The sequence below is a fragment of the Poecilia mexicana genome, unplaced genomic scaffold, assembly GCF_051168715.1.
Source record: "Poecilia mexicana isolate PSO_F unplaced genomic scaffold, ASM5116871v1 scaffold_21, whole genome shotgun sequence".
Classification (NCBI taxonomy): domain Eukaryota; kingdom Metazoa; phylum Chordata; class Actinopteri; order Cyprinodontiformes; family Poeciliidae; genus Poecilia; species Poecilia mexicana.
The window spans coordinates 14,815,205-14,828,916 of NW_028263390.1; the positions used below are offsets into that span (position 1 = coordinate 14,815,205).

The following is a 13,712-nucleotide window of genomic DNA, read 5'->3' on the forward strand; positions in this document are numbered from 1 at the left end:
CCCATAAAATCCCTTGAAAAAAAGTCTCAATACATATTTACATGATTAAATTTAGCTAGTAATCTGCCATGATCTGTTTCTGATACAACGCTTGACCTCTGATTGTGAGTAAATATGGCCTTTTGACCTTTTGGATGAAAAGTGAGAAGGAGGAGGGGGAGGAGGGTTTGCTGGGATAAGACTGCCAGAGCATGTGACCTGTGTTGATGTCTGGTGTGGAAGCGTGGAGGGACATTTCAGACATGCAAAACTTCGTCTCCGGCCGCCTTCCCTCCCCCTCGGCTTTCTTGTATGTTTTGCTACAAAGCAGGAAAAGTACCCAGCCCAGTGTCAGGTATCAGAAGATTGCTGTGCGTCTGCTCTCACTTAAGGCAGCCTCATGCAAAACAAACATTGTGCAAGAAGTCTTCCAGGAACTTGAAGAGAACATGAAGTTCTTTAGCTGTGTTGATCTCCCCTTACTGACACAGGAGGGGATTTATATTCCTTATGTAAGACATGCAAGATTAGAAAAAGAAAATAAAAAAAATGACATGGGAATATTGTTATCCTGTGGCACTTGTGAAATGTCAGTACTTCTTGTTCCTACAGTGCTTTCAAGACGTTTACATGCACTCATCAGGGGCATACCTAACTGTATAAATCGAAGCTTTTAATGATGTTTTAATCATTCCTCTTTCAGGGCAATCTTCAACAAACAACTGAATGCACTGGTTTTTATTTATTGTGCATCTTTCTTATCCACACTGAGTCAAAATTACACATAAGCTCAAAGGTATAAGGAAATTATGAAGGAAACAAACTGACATTTGATATCAGTTATTTAAAGACGAAACACCGGCATTATTGCTGAGTAAAATGGCGAGAATCACGCTCGGTCACATTATATGTCTGTTGTACTGAGAGTGATAACCTTTGTTAAATGAAAAGAGAATTTCACATGTATGAACCGTAATCTACAAGTGGAGAAAATCAGAGTAACCGCTAACATTGACAGGTCTGGTGAAGGAGATAACTCACAAAGCAGACTGCAAGATGCCAAAAGAAGTCTCCAAAAACCGTCAAATGTCATCAGGGGACATTTCATCTGCAGGCTTTTGCTACAGCTCATATCAAAAATACATGCCTGCACAACCAGTAAGGGACTGTAGAAGCTTCATGAGAAAATACAAGAGCAAGACGTAACTCGTTGCCAGACAAAAACAAAGAAATCTATAACAATTACTTCAAAATTGAATTTATACGATACCAGAACGGAAGACATGTTTGGCATTCGACAGGTAAAGCTAATAATGGAAACAAATTTTAACTGCTGGAACTTAAAACATAATAACAAAACAAAAACATATCAGTTAGGATATGGCAAAGGAATGGAGAGTGTGTGAATAGAGTTAATCTGAATTTAAGTGGGCTGCAGGCAAAAAAACCCTTCAACATGTCCCAGTTGAACGTCGGGTTAAAATGTTCCTCGGATCCGTTTCAGACTGAGGGAATGGATCTGAGGGCCAGATGGTCATTTCCTATTTTAGTGTGAGTCAGAATGAAATGATCATCATTCAGGTTGAGCCGAGCCTGGAGACTGAGTTTCAATGTGTCTGTAGTTGGAGTTTGTTTGAAGATTAAACAGATTAAATCAAGAAATACCTCCTTATATGATGAAAAAGTATTATGTTTTATCACAATAATGAGGAGGATTTTGTCATCCTCATTGCTATTATCATTTTCAGGACTTCCTGAAGCTTTGTGTGGAAAAAGCCTCTTTGTTGAAGTTTAGGGTCAACATCTCCGTCTACGATTCCCCTAAAGTAAGAGAGACCTATGAAGTGAAGTTTTGAAGTCTGATCACCTCTTTGAAAATCGCAAAGTCCTACCTGGGCTGAACTCATCCAGCTTGAACTGGACACAACTTGTTGCCTCCTCCTACTTCCTAAAAGTAACACAGGCTGATCCTAATGGCTCCTGATCTGGAAAAAGAACAAATGTGGGACAAAGAACTTCAAACCCGCTCTCCTTTTACCCTTAGATTAGTTAGTAATCAAATTAAGAGATCTTTTCTTTTAAAGCTTCACAAAAGTCTGATGAAGTCTGGACATCCATTTGAAGTTAATCAGCTGAATAGCAATACTACATACTGAATGTTTATGTAATTGGGCTTACTATTAATGAAATGTGGAACTATATATTTCGCAAAGCAGATTTAAAATACGCAGCATTCAAATGTGTACACCATTTTGGCAAAACATTATGACTTATACTTCCATTGGAAAAATAAATTTTTAAAAATAAATCATAAAAATAACTCCAAAGTTTATACTACATGCATGCCAATGATGAGTGCACTGAAACTGGAAGGTGTCATTTTAGAAAAATAAACAAAGGACAAGAACACACCAGTGGAGCCTCACCAAGCTTTATTTACATGCGCACCATTTCTTATACAAACTAGATTACAATTAAAAAAAAGGGGGATACACAGGTAAAATAGCCATAACATTGAGTTTGAGAAGAAGCAAGATTAATAAAGGGCAAAGTTCAGAGGTGTGTGTGTGTGTGTGTGAAAACAAGAAGCTGTCCCGGGCTCATTACTAAGAGACAATGTTGCAAAGGTTGATGTTCCAGAGGTCGTTAAGGTATCTAGTGGTAATATTGTGTCGTATTAGTTTTATTTCAGCAGATGATGTGACATACTTATGCAAACTGAACACTGCGCTTGAATGAATCGAACAACTGTGTGATGTATATTTTTTTTTTTACAGCTCCACTGTAAAAAAAAAAAAATATCAGGAACACCTGTTCTGGATTGAGAATTGCAGTTAATCTGGGATCAATAACCTATCTTTACACAAGAAAGGATTAGAGCGTTCCCGAGATCTACCTTGTCGGTGTCAATCTGTGCAGATGAATTTTGAACAATTAGCCGGTGATCTAGTTTCTTCCTGCAAAGACAAACGATAGTGTTACATTAAAGATGGAATACTTTTAATGTGCTAAAAGTATTCCATCTTTTAGTACATTAAAGCTCTAAATAGTTGGTAAGTGAGCGCACCAGGCAGGATGTTAACAAGAAATATCCAGGGAGGCTGATCCTGGACATGCATGTAAGAGTATATGCATGTACAGTGGCTCTCAGAAGTGCTGTGATACGTCAGCGTTTTGTGATATAAATAAACTGGACTTTTAAAAATCATGTAACGTATTTCCATATATAATGTCCTGTACTTTTTGTGCAATTCAAATGAAAAATTATTACCAGAGAGATTTTAGAGAAATTTTCCAACAGACATTAGACAAATGTTGTGGAATCAAGTTTTAGCAAAAATATTTGTTTATGTCACTGGGTTATTGTAGTTTCTAATCTGAATGAATATCACATTATATGTGGAAAAAGTTTAGAAATGATTTATGATGGTGTCATTTCTTACATCACAAAAACTTGCCTGTCTAACAGGGGAGTGTACACTTTGAGAGAGCAACATTGGCTATAAACATATTAAATGGTAAGAAGATGCAAGAGTTCCTATGCAAGTCTTGGGTTTTATGCCACAGAAAAATGTGTTTGGGTGCAAAAACATAGGATTCAACGGCGGATTATGATTCTTAAAGGGACGGAACATCCTGAAGGGTCAAGCTAAACCATGCACTAAAACCTCAGATCGCACAGTCGCTCTTTTAGCCAACCATGCACACCGACGCATCTGCTTCAAAATGATATACACAAATCTGTACACTATTATACAAAGCAAGGAATACACTTCATGTCACTACCCCGAAACAGGAAAGGGGTATCACGGTTTCCAGATGCTACAACAATGGCGCTTCTGACCATTTAAAGAAAGAAAAAGAAAAAGGTTCAACAGTTAAATCGCTGGTAACAGTGTTCCCACTTATCCGGCGCGTAACGTTGTTCCATGTTTCTTCAACTACAGAGGTATCACAAAAACCCAAGGATCAAGTACTAAAATGAGTATATAAGGACAAAACAGCGAGTATTATATGCATTTGTCACACAATCCATGATGCATAAAGACGTACATGCATACAGTCCAACAGTGCTGTATGCACCACGAGATATTACACATCCTTGTGAGAATAACCCAACTGAAATCGACACGGTAAATAAACGCACACACAAAATCGACACGTAAGTCGGGAGATACAAGAAATCACCTGCAGGAGCACCAGGCGTGTCCATGAGGAGGTGTGTGTGTGTGTGCGTGTGTGTGTGTGTGTCTATCATGAGGAGGAAAAACTGCAAAGAACAAACAAAAAAGTAAGGATATAATAACAAGACATGCGTGACTTAATAATCCTGACATTTATCCTCCCTTCTACGCTTCATCTCAACGACCAAAAGTTCACAGGTTACAAGTTCACAAGCACAGAGTATTAGGTTGTATTATCAAGAAATTTTAAAAGTAATACCATTACGATGTGACTGGAAAGCCTCCCTTTCCCCCCTGAGTGATTGTGTGTATGCATAACCAGCCCTGCAATCTGCTTGATGAGAAGAGCTTTAACACAGATCCCTGCTTATAGATTTTTTTCTGTATATGTAAAATATATATATGTGTGTGTGTGTGTGTGTGTGTGCGTGTGTGCGTGCACGTGCGATTTGGCTGCCAGCATACACTACTGTTTGTTTCAAGTGAATTTGGCAATATACAGAAATAGCTTATTGTCTTTTTTTTTTAACTCAAGAACCAAGTGGTTTCTAGAGGAATGAGGCTAAAAAACCAAAACAAAACAAAAAATCTTTACATGATTTTTGTTCTGGCTGCGCTACATGTGGCTGCAGCTCGCGGATCCCGCCAGTCGAAGGTAAAGCAGAACCAAACAAAAAGCAGGTAAAACAACAGGCGCATTTTCCTCTCGGGACAGGATTCAACACTGTTCATATAGCACCTGTAGTGGTGTGGAAATGTTCACAACTATAGGATACAAGTATTCATTTTGGCTACATCTTGGGGTGCAATAAACTAGCCCAACAGAGCTCCCCAGAAGCTAGTACAACAACTTTTCTCCTTCTTTATGCACACTTTGGTGTACACAGGGATGAATCAAATGATGCGAGTTTTAGCTGATTATTATGCTAAAGTTACTTAAATTCAAGCAAAAACAGTAAGTGCATGGCATAAACTTTAAGGAATTTCAACTTCGAAGGTTTCTGAGGTCTTCTCAAAGTGTCAGTTTGTCTGTGTGAGTGCCTGCAAAAAGTGTGTGCACAACCACCCAGCAAGTCCCTCCAATTCTCTTCATGTCACCAACAAACCAACTGTGTTTTTTGTTTTTGTTTTTATACAGACATGATCGATCCAGAAACATTTTTGATAAAACAGAATAATGGCAAAAAAAAACAAAAAAAACAACAAAAAAAACACAAACAGTGAACAGATAAAATAAAAGTAAAACATCCCACGTCCTGTCTTGACTTTTTTTTTTGTCTTTAGTGGGAACAACTGCACCACGATTTCTTATGTCTTCACCTAACCTTTAGTCCTTTATTTCCACCTGAAGATATTTCTGATAAGCAGTGTCTCCTGACTGGACGTCAAAGAAAAATTGCATAACTCTATGTTTTTTAGTAAGCTTGTTGTTATTGTGTTGTTGTTGTTGTTTTTTTTTTATACAATGGTTTTTTTCTTTCACAGGAGGATTTGTGGGCTGATGTGCAGCATCTTTAAAGTCAGTCAGGTCGTTCATGGTTCACCAGTGTGGGAGCGAAGGTAAAGCTCGTGAGAGGAAGTCTGCTTCTGTAAAAACAGGGTTTGTATTTTACATTGTGCTGATGGCTGGTTTGGCAAAAAGGGGAGGTTCTGTCTGATCTCCTCTTGCACCACGTAAGTCAGACCTGCAGAGATAAAGACAACAAAGTCATTATGCCTTCAGTATTGCTTCATAAAGACAAGTATTTCAATTAGAAAAAGACCAATCAGCTAAATTTCAAAATAAAATTTGGTCTGCAAGCTAGTGCTTTTAAAACTGCCACACGGTTCTGATGCCGTTATCAGCAGTCGGATAATTTTGAAAAAATTTTACCGTTAATGCTCAACTTAACAATATATTTTTGTAATCCGGAAGGATTTTATGTTCAACAACCCAACAGAGTCTAGACTAACAATCTCTCCAGGATAGCCTTATCTTTCAAAACGTGTCAGACAGAAGTGTATCAGAATCAGGAATTAATATGAAAATAGAACCCTGATCAAATACTGGATAAGAACATCCTCATAAATAACATTTCCACTGCAGGTACGACACTGGGTTATAGATTTAGAAAATAATGTTCAATCTGGAATGGACATTTTTGACCTTAAAAATGAAATTTATTTTTTTACCTACTTGAACCACTTACTCTAGCTGTGAGCATCCATTAAAACATCTTTAAAACATCTCCAGACTGAGAATGAACGCCATCGACTGAAGGTTAGATACAGACTAGACTGACTTCAAAAACTCTGGATTTTCCCTTTCATCTCGGGTCATGGGTGCAAAGTGCAGGAACAGAATTTTAAAGGGAAGCATTGTTTGTTTTTGGGTCACAAAAAAATGTCACCCAGCTGCAACAAACCCTGCTTCAAACTTGACGAAGCACCTGTTTGCAATGCTCCTCTTCACAACACTTGTGGTGAGCCACAGTCGCAGCTGAAAATTAAGGTGGAACAGAAGCTCTAAAGCTGTAAAAGCTAGCTTTCCTGTTTGCTAAAGTTGACTTTCCACAGAAACATCACTAAGCTGTTGACACAGCACAGGTACAGCGTCAAATTATTACAGAATTAGAAATATATTTAAATTATTTTAAATGCAAAAGCCCTCTGATAAATGAAATCAAAGGTTACTTTTTCCAATGACATGTTAGATTACTTTCTGAAGGCTGACCTGTTGTGATTTTGTATGAGAATGAATTAGTCAGAGCAGTTCACTCTACATGAATTTAAACTTAAAAACACAGAAAGACAGCTATATGCTTTTTTTTTTTTAGAAGCAAACCTCTGACAAACTCACGTTCTCTTCTTCTGTCTCAACCAGGCACCCAGCTCTGCTTGGTGCTTGTGAAGTTGCTGACTCCGTTCATGTTGGCCAGTGACTCAAAATTAAAATCCAGACCATCAGCATCCATCAGATCATTCCTAATGATGGACTCCATGTCACACTCCAAGCTGCCGCTGTTGAACATGTCCAGGTCCAGGTCTGTCGGGAAGCGGTCCTGACACCCGCCGCTGCTGCTCGCCGGGCCATTTAGAAAGATGGAGGTGTCAATCTGCATGGAGGATGTTCCGTTTCCACCAATCGGTGACAGTAGAAGTTGTTGTTTGGCGTTAGCCAGAGTGTTTGCCTCGTTGGCGAGGTTCAGATCGCCGTTCAAAGACCTCATGGTGCTCTGGTTGTGGTTGTTAGTTTGGAGCATCTCCCTATGGCTACTCTGGAGTCCACCAGTGGTCCCAAAAGTCATGACAGGATCGTTACGGACCATAACATTTCGACGGGAGTTCTGGGAAATGATGGCAACAGCACTGGCCTGTGACATTAATGGGTCAGACTGGGTCATCATGACGTCACTGTGATTGTGGCTGTCAGAGTTAAGAAGATCTTGTAGTGTTTGGCTGCCAAAGTGAGACATACCAGTTGTGGAAAATGAAGTCTGCTTATTCTCCTGGATGGTCTGCATGGGAGATGGACGTAGGGAGGAGCCTGCTGTGTAAGGGCTAAAGATGGAGTTACTGTAGCTATTGCCTCCTCCGTTAGAGGAGTTGTTGGAGGATGGAGATGAAGTGGAAGAAGGTGACCCTAACCCGTTGGGCTTGGACCCAAAACTAAACCCTGAGGAACCATTCTGCATGGGTTGGCTGCAGGTGGTTGGTACGAGCTTGATGTTATCCAGAAAATCATCCATCAGATCTTGTGCGATCCCGTCATTTAGATTCATTGTATTTGCCAGATCTGCCAGACGAGGCAGCTCAGTGGGCACGGCCTTCCCGTTGGTGTTTCCAGGAGACAACGCCTTGCCAGGACTGGAGTAGATCATAGGCGAGAGAGGAGGCTCGTCGTCAGGCACCTCGTCCAGCTCGGGATTCGCTAAGATTGGCGAGAGGCGGCCGCTGAGCGTGCTGGCGTTAGAGTTGGTTCGGGAGCGGAAGTCTGTCCAAGCATCCAGCTCCTCGCTGCTGCGTGACGTCGGGCTTCCCGGCCACTTCGAGGGGCCTGACGGACTGTCTCCACCGCCTTCCCCAGCTGCAGCAGCCACAGCCTGCAGGGCGGCCTTCTTCTTAGCAGCAGCACGGCCACGAGCAGACTTGGTGTACTTGTTGCTGTTGTCCATGGAGACGGCCCGGCGCCGGGGAGCCTTGCCTCCCTTTCCTCCCTCTGGGTTGATCATCCACCACGAACTCTTTCCTGTTCCCTCATTCTGGACACGGATGAAACGACTGTGGAGAGACAGGTTGTGCCGGATGGAGTTCTGGAACGAGAACAAAGAAAGAGCTTTTAATAAGAAAAGTGAGGCAACCTTCCATAAAACAAATAATCAAACTTTAACCATCATTATTAGAATTGGTACAAGATATCATGATGTTAAAACACCATGCTATTTCAAAATAACATCTCCTTGAAAAATAAGCATAAACTATTATGGGTTTTGGATTGAAGGTGAGTGTTTTAGGCTCGACACCCTGCACATATATTTGAGACTCTTATTTTGAGGTTTAAAAGGAAGTAGTTCTTGGATTGTTGTCTTCAAAGAGTTGAGAAATAAAGACTTCTTGACTATGTCTCCAATACCTAAATTATTTCTCGCAGCATTTTCATGTGGAAATGTGGAGAGATTGACAGAGAAGAGGGAAAGAAGCTAGGTGCTGACAATGCAACAGATGCTCTGGAAACCTTCGTCTAAAACGAAAGCGCTATTTTGCAGTTTTGTAATGATTCAGATTGTGTTTGATGATCTCTGGGGCAAAGTCTAAAATTAACAGATGAAACCTGAAGTGCATAATTTGACCTTGAATTAAGATTCTTCAAACACGGTGTGACATTTTGAAATCTTTATCGGTCTCAGAACCTTCTTAGAATAAGAGATGTATGCAATACACAAACCTGCAATAGACTTTGCCATTCTTTACTGATTCTTTATCTCACTAATCAATAATTTGCTAAATTATTATTTTGTGTTTGCAAACATATTGATAAAATCTTGTCTCATCTTGTGACCTGGATGTATGTTTACACCCAGGTCTCTTCACAATATTGATTGTTTTTTTTCCAGTCTTTGCCCACATAACTTTTAAAGAATAGCTCGCATTACATTTAAGAACACAGATCCATAACCCATCCCACAACAACTCCAAACACACACACACACACACACACACACACACACACACACACACACACACACACACACACACACACACACACACACACACACACACACGCACGCATGCACACACCTACACACACACTCCCTCAGCATGACTAAACATACAAGCAAACCCAAAAGCTTATTGTTTCAGTTGCTCGTCAAATACACACAAGCTCACATTAATGTGGAGTGATTCACTGCGCTGCATTGTTCCCGCTGCAGCATTGTACTGTTGCTATAACAGAAAAGAGAGACTATAATTGATCGTCTCTTGGATTATGAATGACACATACAAAGAGCTTCTGTTTGTGAGATCATGCGTGTTTGGGTGTGAATTTCAGCTGGTGTATGCTCATAAACTATGATTTCTTGTGAAAGCCCAAAAGCCTCATTGTGGAGGATTTGGTGCACATGACACAGCTCGTTAATGATCAGCAGTTTCATTCATAAGCTACAGATGTATGGATACGTGAAATGCTTCTGCTGTTGACAACGTTTACACACACAGTGTTCAGCTGGACATTTGTTCATACTCGACATTGACGCTGTTGTAAATGACCGTCTTTTTTTCTGCTGTGGGAGAGTCGTCATCAGCCTTTCTGCCAGTGTTGCTTTTAGCACTTCTCCCAACATGTGTCAAGTTCTGATCAGCTTGTGGAAACACAAACTATGGAAAAATAATAAAAACTATTGGCATAACTCTTTCCCAACTTCATAATACGTTTGGTTCTTTGCTTTATCTTGGTCGTTTGTCTTTCAAGTGGTATTTTCTGTTAGCATTTCCATTCGTGCACAGGACTTCCTGCACTTTTCTGACGTCCAAATTTTAGAGATTTCCTACTTTTACTTAGGAATACTGATAAGACTAAATACACTATTCTATTCCCATGCTAATCCAAACCTGAGAAATACTTTAATCAAAATCCAGACTTTGTAAGAACCTTGTGTGAAGCAAATTTACATCACAAGTAGCTTCCAGTAGTTTTAGGTTGAAAGCAAATTAAAGGCTATATCAATGTTTAGCTCCAGTCAGGCATTTATTTAGTGTTTGACATTCTAGCTACATTTGATCTGATCTATTACACTCAAGCACAGGTCCATCTGGACCGCCCTTCCCTCACATGCAAACTCCCACACAAACACTAGCAGCCATCTGGTTTCTGAGAAGAAACCGATACATAGCGTGCAGGACAGTAAAATTATGAAACAGAAACTGTGACTGCACAGCCATAAACTTCCAGGTCCGTGAATGTTTGTGGATGTGTTTTTACACGCTTTCCCTAAATATCACAACCAACTCTGAGCCTCTTTGAATTCCTTTCCTTGAACCCCATCTCCTTTCTTTCCGTTCCCTCTCCCTCTTCCTCACTTTCTGTTGTTTCACAAACATGTAGCTCTTATAGGCCCAGAGGGATTCTGGGGCTATGCTGTATCCTCCCATATAAACAACTCAACCACCATCCACAACATGCAAGCCAGTTTTTTTTTTTTTTTCTTCCCCACTTTGGTTTTCTTCTTATGTATATTTTTATTTCCGAACACAGAGCAGATTTCTGGGCTCAAACCAGTGCAAGCCTGAGCTGTTTTCAAGCGTTTGTGGGAATACCAACGTTGTTTTCCATAAAGCAATCCCAACTTTCTAGGCAAGAGTTTATGAACGATGGTCCAGGCAGTTATTCTGGTCAAAAGCAGTTTATTCAGAGTGCAAAGGGTTTAGGTTACATTTCTGAATGCTACCCTGGCAGACAAACCTGAACTTTTGACTCTTTGCAAAGTAGTCGTGTCCAATGTTTCGTAACTAATGCACCTTATTCACACAGGACATCTCGGTGAACAGTGTCGCACAATGTCAAATCATTAAACTTGTGTGCGAAATCATGAATGGCTCATGTGGGTGAATGCACGTTTCCCAAGTGTGTGGGTGTCTATTTTGTGCAGTGAGGTAAGCAAAGAAGGAAATACCAGTGGGACTCGTGTTTGTTCTCTGAAAGCATCTCCAGAGGAGTGACGCAAAGCTGCCTCATTACCAAGCTTTTTAAAACACACATATGAATTGACACACATTGTGACTAAATGATGGAAAAAAAGAGGAATAAACGCAACAATGTTTCAAGCTTTCACCTGCCAATCTCTTCACTCTGCGTCCCTGCCTCTGTCCAACAAAGATGCTGATCTTATGTTTCTCTTTGTGACCACATATTTCATTGAAATGTCAAACAGAATGTTTCAGGACAGAGTGTGATGGAGTGGCGATAAAAAAAAAAAAAGACAAAAAAGAAACAGGAGATTTCTACCAACATGAACGGTGACAGTGTAAAACTGGGGATCTGGTGCCAAGTGAGAGCGAGAGTGACTGATTGTGAAAGAGGAGGTGAGAAGATGATGAACGCAAGATAAAGAGGTGGAAATATCAGCAATGAGAACAGTAACACTGGTAGCTGCATATCCTCCTACGTACTCATATTGCAAAATCCTTATGCTCATTATCTCTGATGTACAACGCAAAAATACACGTAGCAAATTTTGTGAATTTGTTTCGTCTCATTGAACAAAAATGCTTGTTTTGCTTTTTTTTCCCTAAACAAAACTCTGAATGGTGCTTGGTGTGCTCATGGTACATCACAGTGTGAACAGGGTACAGTATTTTTATTACTCTAGCTCCTCCTGGGTATTCCCAAGGCCCATTAATAAAAACAACACAATGAGACAGCAGCTCTGATTCATAGCTCCTACTAAGCAACAACAGGAGCTAAATAACACACAAACACAGTTTACAGCCAAAACTTACTGGAACAGGTTTAGGAAAGCACTGAGAAAACAATTAAATCATGTTTTATGGCGTACAAACTAGCATAAAAATATCCCCTATCAGTGCCTTTACAGCAAAGTGCAAATGTTTTCATCATAGCAAACCTGTTAGCAACCACTGACTGCTGAAGGGAGGTTTATATTGTAGTAATCAGTTGTAAATTGTTTGTTTTATTCTATATAAGTTTATGTCTTACTTATGAATATTATGTAACATTTTTAAAAGCTGGGAGTCCTGATAGAGCTGAACTTACTTTGTGAGACAGCAATGTGTGTCTGTATGTGTGTCCACCAGCTGCAAGCTAAGCTCAGGGGAACAGAGGACTTTTTGTCAGTCAGCAACATGTGGGAACAATTAATCACTGTCAGCAACCACGCAAGGAATCCCTTTCCCTCCCTTTTTTCTGTGACCTCTGATTTTTATTAGGGTGTGTAATGAACTCATATCTCAGATTATGTAAATCTCTCTTTGGATGTTTTCAATAAACCATTTCAAATGGATCACAAGACCTCCTGGAGAATTACGCCCATGTCTAAGGAGAGCTTGTGCGGTGAATGTAATGAACCTCCTAAAGGTAGTTCTCAAGCAGCATTCTCTGATTGGTCCAGATGAATCTTAGTGCTCTTTCTAATTGGTTGTATCCATCCCGGCTCAAGCAGTGGTGATTGGTAGAGTGAAATTGGCTGATGTAGCCAGGCAGTACAGAAAAGGGCGGGTGTCCGTGGTGTTGCATGTGTGTTTCATCACCCAGCTACAGCACATATCTGAACTCACATATATGAACCAGGCAAGCTTCACTTTACAAGGTTCCATGTTCTCTGTGTAAAACGCGCACCTCCCTTTACCTGATGCTCCAAAGTTACTACTGGAAACCGGTGAAAAATACATGTATTCATTCATTTATATTCCAAGAAAGTGCTGCTAGCTCTCTCTCTTGGAATTTTAATCAGTGCGATATCGCCTAAAACAGGACCGGGTGAAAGGTTAAAGTGCTCTAATCTTGCAGAATCAATCTTTTACATTACACCTTAACCTCTTTTAATTCTGTTCTCACTGCTATGAAAGGACAAACTCTGTGGCCCGAGCCCGGTGGTGTACATAACCACCCACATGCAGACTGTGCATGTGTCTGTGCTTGATTCTTGGCCAAACATAACCCCACTTTTTCAGCCATTATGTAAACCAGCACTAATCTGAGTCTAATGTCAACAGTGACTGCTTGCTGCTGGGGTCAAGCGGACATTTAGCACAATGTCAGTCATGATTTAACACGGGTTGGAGGGGCAAATGACTGCGATTAAAAATAAGGATTCTCAGAAGTATTAAAAAAGAGACAAACATTATGCAGAAATACTCTGTTTGAGCTTTCTAGAAAGTCTTTCAATAGGTATTTATATAGACTTAGGCAATCTTTCCTCTTATTTTCTGTTCTGTCCTTATGCAGTCTGTTAACAATGAAACAAAAAAAAAAGATATTTCCTGCCTAAAAAGCTACCTACAATAAAAAAACAAAAACAAAAACTCCTGTATCCTGAATAATGCACCGTGCTT

General features: G+C 40.1%; 1 protein-coding gene across 1 annotated transcript in view; it reads right to left on the reverse strand.

Annotated features, from left to right (window-relative positions):
• Positions 1-2,394: 2,394 nt before the first annotated feature.
• Positions 2,395-13,712, reverse strand: part of foxo3b (forkhead box O3b) — a 40,366-nt gene continuing 29,048 nt past the window's right edge. Inside the window, exons 3-4 of the mRNA XM_014993913.2 lie at positions 7,003-8,455; positions 2,395-5,848 (exon numbers count right to left, since the gene is read on the reverse strand). Of these exons, the coding sequence (XP_014849399.2) occupies positions 7,019-8,455 (1,437 nt within the window). The 3' untranslated portion in view covers positions 2,395-5,848; positions 7,003-7,018. The remainder of the gene's footprint in view (positions 5,849-7,002; positions 8,456-13,712) is intronic.